Genomic DNA, 14867 nt, shown 5'->3' on the forward strand with positions numbered 1-14867 from the left:
CTCTTAACTTTTGTTTAGAAGGATGGCACTCTTCCACTAGAGCCATAACTCCACTTGTTTTTTTTGCTGGTTTTTTTTTTTGGTGTTTAATTGATTATAATCTCAAGGTCTTTCCTGTCTGGGCTGGCTTCAAATGCTGACCTTCAGATGTCAGCCTCTCACGAGCATCTAAGATTACAGGAGTGAGCCACTGGAACCCAGTTTTATGTTATCTCTCCAGTGCTCACTTTAGGAGACTCAATTATACAAATGCAGCACTTTTTTACATAGTTATAAGTTTTTCAAAATGTCAGCACTCATCTGGATTCTAAATTGTGCAAGTTTCTATTTTCAAAGATTTTTTTTCCTTATACCTCTCTGCCAAAATACAAAATAAATAAATAAAGGCATAAATAAAAGTTTTAGGAAAGAAATCTTTCAAAAAGAAACAGCATGAGGTCAGGTTGTTTCTCTACATATGGGAACCACTGGTGTAGTTTCTAATGTCCTGTTGTGTTTTTCTCTTCAATATTCATTTGGGTTCAAGCAGCAATGTTCAAAAACAACTGTGTCCAAGATGGGAAAAGGAGGGGCAGCCTGGAAAAAGGAGGGGCGGCGGGGGAATTGGAAAGCCAACTTGTGTAACAGCACAGCATCAGCCATCACCAGGCAGCCTTCTGTGTAGGTTCTGTCAGCTATAGCTCAGGCATCCTGTTAGTTTGTAATCAGAGGATTGTTACCTGTTATGTGCTATTTGGCTTGTACCCCCTAAAAGTTTATAAGGGTTTATTAACCCACTGTGGAACACACACTCTGTTTATCCTGCAGTAAATTTAATCTTCTGAAGTGTGCCACTATGGAGCAAGTCAGAGAACAATGCAGGGAAAATTACTCAGGGTGGAGCCTGGGCTACAGTACACCCACTTTTTTCCAAATCATTTTACTCACAGTTGCCATTGTAGGCTTTCCTGAAGCAGACTCAAGTAGCAGTAGTTACTAGGAAACAGGATCTGTGAAATGTAACTGGCATGTTGCCTGGCCTTCTTTCAGTCCCAAACTGTGCTTACTGTCACAAGCAACAGCAACAACACCACCCACCACACATTGATTCTCTTTTCTTTTCTTTAAAAAAAAATAAATTCTTGATAAATGCTACTGACTGGCTTTTCCTCAGAGCAATGAGATCAAGCAAATCTGAGAGGAAGCTCACCTTCTCCACGCTGCTCATTGCCTGGAAGTAGATGTTGTATCCTTTGCGTGGGGCCAGAGGGGGATTCCAAAAGCCTTGATAGGTGCGGTTGTCACCCACCGTGAATGGGGCAGGCTCAGGTAGATTCCCGGGGGGTAGTTCTGCAGCGAAGTAATAAGGTGCACCCCCGCTCATGGCGTTTTGGTAGGTGATAGGAATCTGATAGCATTCCATGGCCCCGGCTTCTCTCTTGGTTCGATGTGGGTGCAGTTCTTCCACGACAATCTGATAAGCACTTTGGGGAGAAGAAACAGTCTGCACTTAGATATTAAGACATTATTACTATTAACATTACCATCGTTAGTTAAGAAGTTGTACAAAGGAGTTTCAATTCCACAAGTCTGGTTATGAGTACAATACACTGGATCTTGAGCCAAGATCTTCTCTTCTCTTCTCTTCCATCTTTCCCTTTCCCATCCCTACCCTCTAGTTCAAAGTTCACATAATAAACAATGAACATAATGACTGTGGGTTCTCAGACCTCCTCCCACCACGTGTCCTCTCTTTCTATCCTCCTCATACATTTTGCTAATTGATTAAATGGTTCATTAGTTGTTCAGAGGTGTGATGCCACTGGACTCCTCTGCTGAGAATACAATTCTTCTGTCAATTTGTTTGCATTTATAGGCACATAATCCTCCATATATGTTCTCATGTATTTTGTATTTTAGATTTAACTTTCACATAATAAAAAAGTGCTGTTTTTCACTCTGAGTTTGACTTACTTTAGTTAATATATTTTTTTTCTAGGTCCATTTTCCTGTAAATAATGTAATTTTTGATCCATGACTAAAATTCTACTGTCTGACTGTTTATATATGTTTGTGTGTGTGTGTGTGTATGTGTGTGTACTTTACATTTTCTTGATCTGCTAATCAATATTAAAACTTCAATTTTTTGTTATTATAAAGGTGATGCTCAGAGGGGTCACAGTTACATAAGTCAGGATATAAATATATCTACTTTTGGATAGTGTCACACCTTCCCTCACTCTCTCCCAGTTTTCCCCTCCTGTTCCCACCCACAAGTTGTATAGTTCATTTCCATCATTGTATCTAGTGAGTACCACTGCTGCATGTGTTCACCCCTTTGTCCCTCCATTTCTGTGCCTAGTCCTTGGCTACTCAAAGATAAACAAACAAAACAAAAAAAGAAAACAAAAGCAACAAAGAAGAAAAAATCGAATTTACATTTCCTACAGTTCATTAGATAATTATGTTTTATGATCAGAGGCACATAGGCATTGTGCCTTTGTATTCTTCCTCTGAGAATATCCTCCTTTGGTCTCACTGTGTGTGAATGCCTAGAGTCTTATATAATTTATCATGTACCATTGTATTTTAGATCCAGCTTCTGCATATGACAGAAACATATGAGCCCTTTGTCTCTATGAGCTTGGCTTACCTAATATTAAGATTTTTTTTTTAAAAGAAGAACAAGTAGTTAACAATCAACCTACCACATCTCAAAGTATCTAAACTCAATCTTAACCCACTGCACTCTTGTTTACATAATTTTCACTAAAATAAGAGTTCTGCATGCATTCTTGTCCCCTCCACACAAACAGATATGCCAAGGGAAAGAACAGTAAGGAAAACCACCAGAAAACAATTCATATATTCAAAGATTGAGAGTAAGCCACTTCATAAGGACCCTGACATTAAGCAGACTCACATGGTGGATTAAGTCCTTTGGTATTTCTCAATGTTTAAAGTTAACATTTTCTATTGAGATGGTATTATGGGAGACCCAGCTCCAAGGCCTGGCAGAATGACAGCCTCAGGGTGGGACAGGAGGTGCCTGTTTGCAGTTGTCATAGCCTTAGAAACAGAATGTGCTGACAGGCTTCTCCACCTCTTGACCTTGCCACGGCATCTTCGTTGGCTCTGAGCTATGCAGAGCTAAAGTACAAGTGACATGCGGCAATATGGGCACAGATGGACAGAAATCTGTCCTCACCACTAAAATAGACCGCCTCCTTCTTCTGGAGTTGTTAATAATAAAATGTTACAAATTGTAGAAACAGATGGCATTTGGCCTATTAAAACTCTAACCTGAACCTTCTCATACTTTGCTTAAACATCTTAAAACTTTTTCTTTTTGGGTCCAGTCGTGGGGCCTGAACTCTGGGCCTAGGCGCTGTCCCTCAGCTCTTCAGCTCAAGGCTAGCCCTCTACCACCTGAGCCACAGCGCCACTTCTGGCTTTTTTCTTTTTGCTTATGTGGTGCTGAGGAATTGAACCCAGGGCCTCATCATGAAAGGCAAGTGCTCTACCACTGAGCCAACTTCCCAGCCCTCTTAAAGCTTTTTGATAATTGCTGTTGCTTGAGAAAATAAAAGGAAAATGATAACTTTAAAACAAAGATTGCTCTGTTATCTAATAATTTATTTTTGCAAATTTCTGAAAGGGGTATATAAATATTATTTCTTTATAGAAAATTCCCTGGTAGAGTTTTAAGGAAGGTATATCTAGAGAAGTAGACATAGTAATTTTATACATTATTGATATTGTTAGAAGAAATATATATTTTAACATTCTTTAAAACTTCCAGAAAATTCATTGGTGAGGCTTGTATAAGTTCAATATAGAGGAGCTATGTATAGGGCTGCACATTTAAACTTGAGAATTTAATACATTTGCTACTTCTGTTCTTTCTCTATAGGTAAAACTATTGCTATTCAATAGCTCCCAAAAGGAATAAAGTATTCTATTTAATATACCTTAATAATATGAAGGGTGAGGGAGAGCTGAGTTTGCATATAGGAAAACTAAAACAATTTAGGGATGTGGTATGGAATTCTAACTTAAATTAAAACTTTGTTATATATAAACGAAAGACCTTCACAGATTAGCAGAAAGAACTAAATTTAATTAACGATTTAAAGAATCTCCTTTCTTACAAATAATAAATTTCCTATTCTTTTTCATTAAAATATCACCAAGTAGAAAACTGGTCTCTCCTGAAAGTGGAAATAAATTGTAATAATGGTAGAAATTATTATTTTTAGTCAGAAGTCTGTAATTTCAAATCATGTGTATTGCATGCTTCTCTATAACTCTGATGGGCAAAGCCACTAATGGTAGAAATACCATTGACTAAATGTATGTCCTTAAGTAAGCACTGGTCAGTTTAAATTACTGAGAACATGCAAGCACAGCCCTGAGACAGAAAGAAGGAATGGTCATTGTTGACATGTTATGATAAGCAAAACTAGCCCCTTTGCATCTTGAATTCATAATCCTTACACATCTATACTCATCTTTCTTTTTTATTGTAAAGATACTGTACAGAGGGTTTACAGTTACATGAGCAAGGTAATGAGTCCATTTCTTATGGAGCATTGTTACCCCTTCCTTTGTTTTGCCCCTACCATCCCTTTCCTCCCCACCTATACTCATCTTTCAATTAAAATTTAACCTTATATTCTGCTCCCAATGAATGATAATAATAGTTATCCATCCTTGCTAATAATTTAACCTAATCCTTAAAAGAGAAGCACACTGTTAACTATTCCTTACCTCTAGGCAAATCCAGAGTCGAGAATAATCCAGAAAGTCTATTTTAATCAATTCTCTTCAATTGACAGTTTCTACGTTTCAAATTTAGATAATTCATGCAAGATAGCTTGTGGTTCTCAAGATATTTCAGGAGCAAGGAAAGGAAGGTATAATCTACTCTTGGGAAAAGAATATTTTGAACACAATTCCATAGAGGCTAAAGATCAACCTTTGATAAATTTTCACATTTGGTATTACTCCTAGTTAAATAAAAGAGAAATGACTGTGGTTTTTGAAGTCGGGGTTGTTTTTATAAGGCATATTTCTACCTGTCCATAAAAATAACCTATTAATCTTGCAATACAAATTTTATTTGCTAATATTATTCATTTATTCTTTGAATGCATAGGAGAAACGACATCTTGGCACATAGAGATTACGCTCCCCTTAAAACTTACACCATGAGTCTCTTGCTCTTCTCTGTTTTATATTACAATGTTAAGTACTAAATGTTTGTGCTAACTCTTTCCCACCAAGCCTCAGGTTAAAACAACTGTGATATATTTACAAGATTATGTCTTTGTTGCCTTGTATGTCCCTCCCCCATGGTACAACCCCCGCTTTCACTATAAATGATGTTGGTATATGTGGAGGGGAAGGGAAAAAAACAAACTGTAAAAACAGGGATACAGGAGGACCCATTGCAACAATGAGATGTACCAGTCGTTATGTAGAAAAACGAACTTTACAACTTTGGTGGGGGAGGATGGCAGGGGTGGGGAAAGATACGAAGGGACAGGAAGGCTACAATGCTTGATAAGAAATGTGTTCATTATCTTGCCCATGTAATTTTAACCCCTCTGTACAGTATTTTCACAATAAAAATATATTTAAAAAAACAACTGTGATAGCATTTGGAGATGGGGAGGTCTGTGGAAGTCAATTGTTTAAAATGGCAGGCCCTTACTGAGTCTACTCGCTTGATCTTGAGCTACTATGCAGTCTTGAGAAGCATGAGAAACAGAAGTGTATCATTTAAGGCATCTAGGATTTTGTTACAGCAGTGTGAGCTGTAAATGTGCTTTCAGGCACATTTACTAATGTATTTTTAAGATGAAAGCTGGACCTCCAATTGTCCCTCTCTCTCCACTCCACCACTCCATCCTGCCAGGAGAAATGATGTAACACTAACCACAATTTCTGGATATTTTTAAAACTCAACTATGTTTAACTCCACAAGCTGATGGGGAAGAGATTAATATTTTTTAGTTTGGTTGTAAATAAGATAATAAACAATAGGTAAGCCTTTGTAGAATGAACAAATTGTTTTTGCTTTTTCTGTTGATGTTTTTACTTGGTGGGAACATATCTGCAGCACTCTTTCTTTCTGCTTGGAAGGAATTGTTCTGCTTCAAAAATTTCCCACACTTTCTGAGTAATGTGAATTTCCTCAAATAGCTTTCTTCCTGTGACTTTCTATTCACGCATCCACTCAGTCGCTTCATTCAACAATTCAACACTGAACCATCCCACAAATGCACTGAAGATAAAGGTGGAAATGTCCCAGTTCTTATGAACCTTGTATTTGTTTTCTTTTCCATTTCTTCCAAAATATCAAGAACTCTACTACTGCTAGAATGCTTTCTAACCCCTCTCAAGTGTGAGCCAATTTAAAAACAGTAACAAAAATATAAAATACCTATTCTTTAAAACCCTCTCCACTGAAGAACTGTCATTGTGCCCAGCATGCTTTTAGTGATGGTGACAACCACCCAGAAGGAGATGATCAGAATCATCTTAAATCATCTCTCCTATGTCCCTTTCAGTTACAGTCAAACCAGGCTGAAACTGATCCAGAAATACTCCTTGAAAAAAAAGTAATGAAGGAAATTTGGTTCACATCTGTTGGCTATACTCAATCAACATCTTAGAAAAATGAAGTTATCTTTCCATGTGATAACACTGCTCAACATCCTTTAGTCGTATTTTACTATCATTACTTCTTCAATTAGCTCCTTCAAAACACACCACTTTGCACTTCTCTTTCTTTTGCACATTGAGAAAGCATGTGTTTAATCTTCAGAGAGATCAACTGTAATTATAGTGACCCCTTACCAAAATGTTTATACATAGCAAGTAACTAAGGAAAAAAAACCCTAAAGCCACAACAGGGAGAAATCTCATGGAACTTAAGAGGAATTCCTAACTATGAGTTATAAAGTTCGTGCTTAAAAAAACCACCTTTCTTTCATTTTTTAATTTGAAAAGGTAGTAACCATATGTCCATTCCCTCCTCCTTGTTTATGTTCATGCTGAGGATTGCCTGTTTTTATCTGTGCTACTTTACTTATCAATGTGAATTAATTAAAGGACAGACAATAATGTGAAATCAAATTAGAAGTGAGTTGACTGATTACATGAAATGAGCTAGTGCTTTTTCACTTGTATGGTTGTTTAATTACTTAATGGTACTTAACTCTAGCTAGATCCACATATTAGGGCTAACTATATTCCAAAGTTACTGCAGTATTTTTATTCACTCCATCATATTCACATATTTCCTAATCCTTTCAATTGAATTTTTAAAATATTACTTCAATTAGCTTAAAATCAATATACTGGTATGATGAATCTTTAGTGAATACTCAAATATAATTTTTGTATGTTTAAAATTTTAAAATGATATTCACTACCAAAATAATGCTTGATTAAGTAATAGTAGTATTCACTTTTAGGTTTTATGGAGGCCAAATGATACCCTCTTATCATATAATTTCCCGTTAGCTTCAATCCTGTTAATAACCATGAGGAAATTTCTCTATTATCTCAACAAGAGATATGATACACATAGCAGATAGTTTTTCTAATTTGTAAATATTGAGCTGGAACCAACAGTACCTAATTTAAACTACTATGGATTCTTAAAAAAATGGTACTAAGCAAATCTTCTGTGGATACAGTGAGTTTAAGGTTGCATAATCTCATGGAGAAAGCAAAACGATACATTATTCAGTAGTATATAAGCAATTAATATGTTGTTTAAAATGTCTCTAAATTTTCAGAAGAGATTTCCTAGCTCTAAAGTTTACTATTCTGCTCATAAACTCAATCCTCTAACCATTGTTGTATGTACTGCCCTACTGTTAACATTGTGATGGCCAAAAAAATATGGTTAAATTATCATCCTCCATCCCAATCATTTAACCCTGTCTCTACCAGCTCACTTCTTACACACATAAGCCAGTATTCCCACGAGTCTTCATTTCTATCTAGGATTCAGTTATGGAAGCATCAAAGCTCAAAAGTCCTCTGCTTCTCTTCATATTTTCTTTGGCCATTTCTTTATGTCTTCCTTTACCCTTAAAGCCATCATTTCACAAGTCAAGCTACGTACTCTTTCACTGGGTTAATAGCTACCACACTCCTTTCCAAATACCTCATTTTTACTCTTTTTCTGTACTGATATATATTATCTGTTTGAAGCTAGTAAGGCTTGTGTTACTCACCTATGTGCTATACACCATCAAGGGATTCTTGCTTCCTTTTTAAGAGGTGTTCTATTGTAGCCAAGAAGCATTCTCTACTACTTCTCTCCTTAGTCCTCTACCTTCTAGGACCAATGGAGGTTAAATCTTGTGGTTGATTAGGAAGTATTGTCAATCTAATCTTTAACCTATTGGTACTAATTATAAAGCTACAAAACACTGACTAGAACCTTCAGGGCTAGCCTCAGACATTCTGAAAAGGCAGAAAGGCCAAGCAAGAGACATGTAAAAAATGTATTGTTTTCATGAACATGAAGCATTGCAAACACTTTCTCTTCACGTATCTTTTCTTTAGTACATTAGGAACTCGTTAAACACAATGCTTATCTTATTCACAAAATACTTATTAAATAGTTGTTATAGGTCATAAAATGTTTTCAATGTTTAGACTGAAATAACAAAAACAGTATTGAAAGCCTCTGCTTTCATGCAGCTTAATTCTAGCAGAAAGACATAAATACATAAAAGCATAATATCTCAAAAGGAGATGAGTAATCATAGATAAGTGGGAGGCTGAAAATAGAGGGATAGCAGTTTAAGGTCAGGCCAGGAGAATAGTTGAGGAAAACCCCTTCTGTACACATAGGTGGGCACAGTGTTATACCCCTGTCATCCCAAGCTACATGTGAAGCTTAGGTTGGGAGACTCACATATAAATGATGTATAAATGCAAAATTAGATATTCATGTGTGAAAAATGGAACCAGACAAATCGAGGGGATGAGTGGGTTGGGGATGAAGGGAAAAGATGAAAGGGATGACACTTGATAAAGATTCACCGAACTCACAAACTGAAATGTGGAAATAAATTTAGTATAACTACTTAAAGATAATTAAAATTCTAAGAAAAAAGAAATTGAAAGGAAGTATAGAAGGAAATACAAAAGGAAGAAAGGAATGAAGGAAGGAAGGAAGGAAGGAAGGAAGGAAGGGCAAGATGATAAAGAGAGAAAGAGAAAAAGGAAAGGAAAGATAAAGCAAGCAAGCAAGCATGAAAGTCAGATTAAAACAATAATTCTGATTCTGGAATAGACATCATTTTATCTAATTAAATTAAGTAGAAGCTGAGAACTGGTGGCTCACATCTATAATACTGGCTACTCAGGATGCTGCATTTTTGGGGACTGAGGTTCAGCGCCCAGGCAGGAGACTCTTACCTCTAATTATCACAAAAGCTGGAAGTGGAGGTGTGGCTGAAGAGGTAGAGCAAAAAAGCTCAGGGATATTTTCCAGGCCTTGAGATCAAACCCCAAGACCAGTGTATAAACACGCTCATACACACACACACACACACACACACACACACACACAACTGAACATACATTTGAAAATTCTGAAATAAAATATACATTCATTTAGGTTGTCTTATAATAAAGAAAACCTCATCACGGAGGAACAAGTATGTGTTTTAATAGTATTTCACTATTTTCAAAAAAGAGCGAGGTAAATTATTCTATGAAATTGATTTTAAATGCAGATTACATTTATTTTGAATCATAGAAATGATTGTCAAGTGATGACAGGTGTGAGGACAGATCTCAAAGAAAAAAGGCGGAAAAGAGAGTCAAAGTTCTAGTTAAGTCAGTAACATCCCATCTTTGGAATGATTCTAAAAGAAGAACCGAACTTTCTTGAAGACCACGCTTGTCAAAACAACGCCACACATATTACACATTAGCACCAGGGGCACTCATGATAGGAAGGCAGCAAGGCCTGAGCGGTACGTGATGCCAACTGCAGTATCATTTACAATGGGTGTTTTCATTGTACCCACTGTGAGCTTAGAAAAAACCTGCTGAAAAATATTGGTAAGGCAAAGAACATATATGAAATAACTAAAATTCCTAGAGAAAGTAGACAGTTTTGATTTAGGATACAAATACTGAAAACATTACTTAATAACTTTTGAAACAAGACCTTGAATGTTTTTTCTCAGCTACAGATGCGACTGCATTCCCTTCCCTCTCAGCTTAATGCATCTATAAAGCTGTGGAAGCTTAATACATCCTCAGACTTTGTGTAAGAGCACAACTGTGTCTGTGTTTTCATTGCTACCGTCTTAATGTGGCCCGTTAGTGCATCTCACGGGGACCATTTCAGACTTCAGTTGGCATTAACCTCAGCCCATTCTCTATGCATCTCTTGGTGGTCCTTCTAAAATGTAAACTTGCTCAGGGTAATTGCAGCTTGTAGTCTTGTGTCCAACTTCAGTTTTTAGGCTGACATGACACAGCCTCATGCTCTAGTCCCTCCTCAGCTATTGTCCAGTCTGAACTCTTCAAATGTGATGTGCTATGTCACATATGAAACCATTTGCTTTGCAGTCATTTGGAAGCCGATTGTCCTTTTTAGCAAAACCCTGCAGACAAAATATGTGTTCTATCTGCTGTCATTGAACTTATACTGTGTAATTATCAAATAGATCATTGTAATATTATGTGTCATTATCATTATATGTATGAGCCTACCACTCTCGTTTATGGGCATATGAATCCAACTTAACTCTTGGCATATTTAGAATGCTGCTGAATTTACTAACTTGGAGGAAACCGTCAGTAATTTCAGTTTTTTTTTAAGTAAAACTAACCTGAATTAAATGTACAAGCTCTATACAACATTGTTTTCCAATTGCTACAAAAGAAGATATTGGAATTGGGGTTTGTTTGCCACTAGGAATATCAGGAGGAAAAAAAATACACATTTCCACTGTAGCTAGGAAAAAAAGTTTGGTAAACTGCCATCTAACAGAAGGTAGGAATGTTAGGAAGTAGGGAAAGATAGACCCCCTATTTCAGGCTGAAATCAGCAAACAAGATAATTATCGGTTGCTCTTAGGAGGTTTAACTTGCAGTAAAATTGTTCTGCCTTTTTTTGGGAGACCACAGAGTGTGTGCAGTTGCATTAAGCACTAGCAAAAATAGATTCTTATAGGCTGACATATAACAAAAGACATAAAGCAGAAATTCAAATAGTTTCAAGTACAGCTACAGGAAGTGATGTGCACCTAAAGGTACACAAAGTTAGATGATATAATCAGTGCCATGGGGATGGAGACAGGAGCGCGAACTAGAGCACTGGACCAGACAAAGCCCTAAATATGGCTCCAGTTACTGGTGGCGAAATGGAAGGCAGGAGTGTGGACACAGCTACTTGAACAGAGAACTCTAAAAGCATTTGAGACCAAATGCCCTGACTAGATCAAGAGGTTCCATCCACTGGCTCCACCTGCTATTGGTCTGAGCAAGTCTTCACAAACTATAGTAATAATGGGTGAGATCAGAATATGAGCTAGAAATCAATGTAAGTTTCCCTTAATAGTAATATTCCCTTAAAAACGTCTATTTCTTTATAATATTATTAAATTGTTTCTTACAGTGTTCTAAGACTTAAGGTTATTTTCATTGAGTACTATTCTCCTACGTATTATTATTTGGAATTCTCAGTCAATGGATTCTAATCTATATACAATGAAAAACCTTCTTAAACAAATAAAAATAAAAACTGTGTTTATGTGATAGAGAAGAGGGTTATATGATCATCAAAAATTCACTTTTCACATTAATAGAGTTCATGCTATATGAATCTTTAATAATCAAATATTAAGAGATATATAAAAACAAAATAAAAAGAAGACTTTGAATTGAAAATGTACTATAGAAACTATATGACTTAGTTCACTTTGTTGACTTTCATGTCAAGAATAAATCACTCAGTTAAAAAAATGTACTGGAGAATGTATACTAAGTTCCTGAACATCATCAGTGATGAAAGGATTTATAAAATGGTAAGAATGTCCAATTGTCTATGACAAACCTAGGCCGAGACCTTGTGTTTTGTTGTGGTCATTTTAGCTTTGGTTTACAATGCCCAGCATAATTCAAGACACCTATTACACATTCACTCAAATTTTGTGTGGAAAAAATGATCAAGTGAAGAGAATTAATACTAATTACACTGTAAGGCCCAGTGGAATAATAATAATAATGCTGCTGCTGATGACTAGTGATGATCCATGTTTGCATAAAGTAAAACTAAATTTACTCGTATATCTAAGATAAATGCAAGTAGCACATAGCTCATTTAAATGGCAGTAGAACTGCACACCTACAAAGTAATTTTTATCACAGGTAGGAACTTGTCAATGACCCCTGATTACTTGTCGGTAGAAAAAGATGTTGAGTGCGCCATTTTCCCTTTCTCCTCTGGATCAGCAATCAGACATACTCAGAGATCACTGATTCATGAAAAGCACTATATACTTGCTTTGAATTTTCAAGCAGTCAGTATTTCAGAAGTGTTTATATTATAAGTACACTTAGGCATCTCTCTGGGAGTGTGGTGTTCCACTGACTCTTAGCCAGATAGAAAGTGAGAATTTGCTTTATGATGTATGGTCTCATATATATTTTATCTATCACATATATAATTTCTGTGCCTTGATATCCTTCTTAGAAAGTGAATAGAAAAATTCCCATTAATCTACTAGCTTCAAATGGACATTTCCACCTGTTATACACAATCATCTAATTAGAATTGTATAAAAATTACAATGCTTGGAATAGTGTGACTAATTCCCTAAAGAGGATGTGACTCATAATTTTGAAAGATGAAATAATCTATCAATTTTGTAAGATGATAAATTTCACACTGGAAAGGTAATGGAAACAGCAAATTAAACTTTAATATTTACTACAGAGTTTCTGATAAAGAACAATGTAGGAACTAAAAGGTCATATAGTTTTCATTCATTTTCACTATTCTGCTTATATTTCCTCAAAGCTTCCTATTTTTCAATCACTCATGAAATTATTCATAACTGATTTACTGCAGTGAACAAGAGTCATTTCCTCATCCTATTTCTGAAAAATATCTTCAGAGCTTTTATACCTCAGACACCAACAGTGGAAGCAAAATGAAATGAGACTAAAGGAAAAAAGAGCAAAGCTCTTCAATCAAATAGCTCAGAAGTGAACGGTTCAGTTCATGAATATCTCAAAAAATCCCCTTAGAATTTTGCTCTCAACTATAGGTCTATTTACAGGCTTCATCCAAATGGAAAGTGAATAAGCAAAACCAGAAGAAAATAAAAACAAAAATAAAACCTCTGACATTAATTATCAAGTGAATGTCTTCAAGGCATTAGGACTACTTTATTTGCTGCTAAGCAACTAGGAGAACTGTTTCTCTCACTAGCTGCTTTTTGGGGACTATTGACTCTTACCTGATTGGTGCACCTTTGGCTTGGGCTGGTCGCAACAGCACAGTGATTGTGGTGGCAGTTTCATTGAGAGAAGCATCAACTCCTTCATAGTCAGGCAAAGTGGGAGCTGAAAATGGAGCAATGAGAGAGAGAGAGAAAGAGAGAGAGTTCAATTTATAGCAATATGTCATGGTCAGTATAAGTAAATGAGCCTTCTGAAAGACAGAAATCAACTTACTTTTTAACCATCTACAGTGTGCCTGATTTTACAGCAAAACATGATGCTGAACCTTAATTCCAGCAATCAAAGCATAGCAAATTATAAAGGCAATATTGTTGAAATTTACACAATAATCTGACCTGACAACTTTTGATAAACATACCATACTTTTATGTGTATATATATATATATGTGTGTGTGTGTGTGTAGTATGTGTGTGTGTGTGTGAGAGAGAGAGAGAGAGAGAGAGAGAGAAAGAGAGAGAGAGACAGAGATAGAGAGACAGAAAGAGAGGGGGAAGGGGAGAGGGAGGGAGAGAGAGTACTGGGGAGTAAACTCAGGGCCTTGTATTCCTGGTTGGCTTTTTTTCTTTTTATAATTTTTGATCAAGGCTAGCACTCTAGCACTTGAGCCACATACCTCACCTTCAATTCTGGCTTTGGTTGGTTAATTAGAGATAAAAGTTTCTTGGATTTATATGCCTGGGTTGGCTTCTAACCATGATCCTCAGATGTTGAGTTGCTAGGGTTAAAGATGTGAGCCACCAACATCCAGCTTTAAATACGTTTTGGAAGACACTTTGCTTTCAGTTTGTAAGGATCTGTAACTCAGCAAGGAAGGGATGTGAAAAAAGTGGAAGCAACTCAAGAGTACTGGCAATGGAAGAGCTGGAGTTCATTGGCATGTAATAAGGCTGCCCAGTGGAGCAGGGCTATTCTTGCTTTTATGACTTAGAAGAAGAATTGTCATTCTCTTAATTCTTCTTCATTTTTCTGATCACATGTAAGGTTGGTGAATAGGGATGGACATCTTAATTTTATTTGTTGAAGCTTTACTTTAATAAAATGTATTTGGTTTATTATTAAATGATTTCATTAGCTGTCATATTTTTGAAAAGAAAGTACAAGTTTTAATAATATTAAATAATGTTTAACTGGGAACTGGTTTATTCTTAATCATGAGCTGGTTGAAAGAATAACTTCAAATGATTTTTGGTTACTTCCAAGGTATAAAGATATTAAGCAATGCATACCTAGAGAAATATGTGCAATTATCAGAAAAACCTAAGCCACTATCAGGTAGTGCATTATTTGGTGTTCACCTATTCATAGAATATTTACAGAATAGACAGCTTTTATGATAAGTGCCACAGAGTATACTTTCTGACATTTATA

General features: G+C 36.1%; 1 protein-coding gene across 4 annotated transcripts in view; it reads right to left on the reverse strand.

Moving 5' to 3' along the window:
- Ptprk (protein tyrosine phosphatase, receptor type, K) overlaps positions 1 to 14867 on the reverse strand; it is a 515496-nt gene that overhangs the window by 106786 nt on the left and 393843 nt on the right. For all 4 annotated transcript variants that reach the window (XM_013026890.1, XM_013026891.1, XM_013026889.1 and 1 more), the window contains exons 11-12: positions 13494 to 13599; positions 1190 to 1463 (exon numbers count right to left, since the gene is read on the reverse strand). In XM_013026890.1, the coding sequence (XP_012882344.1) occupies positions 1190 to 1463; positions 13494 to 13599 (380 nt within the window). The remainder of the gene's footprint in view (positions 1 to 1189; positions 1464 to 13493; positions 13600 to 14867) is intronic.

This window comes from Dipodomys ordii, unplaced genomic scaffold, assembly GCF_000151885.1.
Source record: "Dipodomys ordii isolate 6190 unplaced genomic scaffold, Dord_2.0 Scaffold97, whole genome shotgun sequence".
NCBI classification, from domain to species: Eukaryota; Metazoa; Chordata; class Mammalia; order Rodentia; family Heteromyidae; genus Dipodomys; species Dipodomys ordii.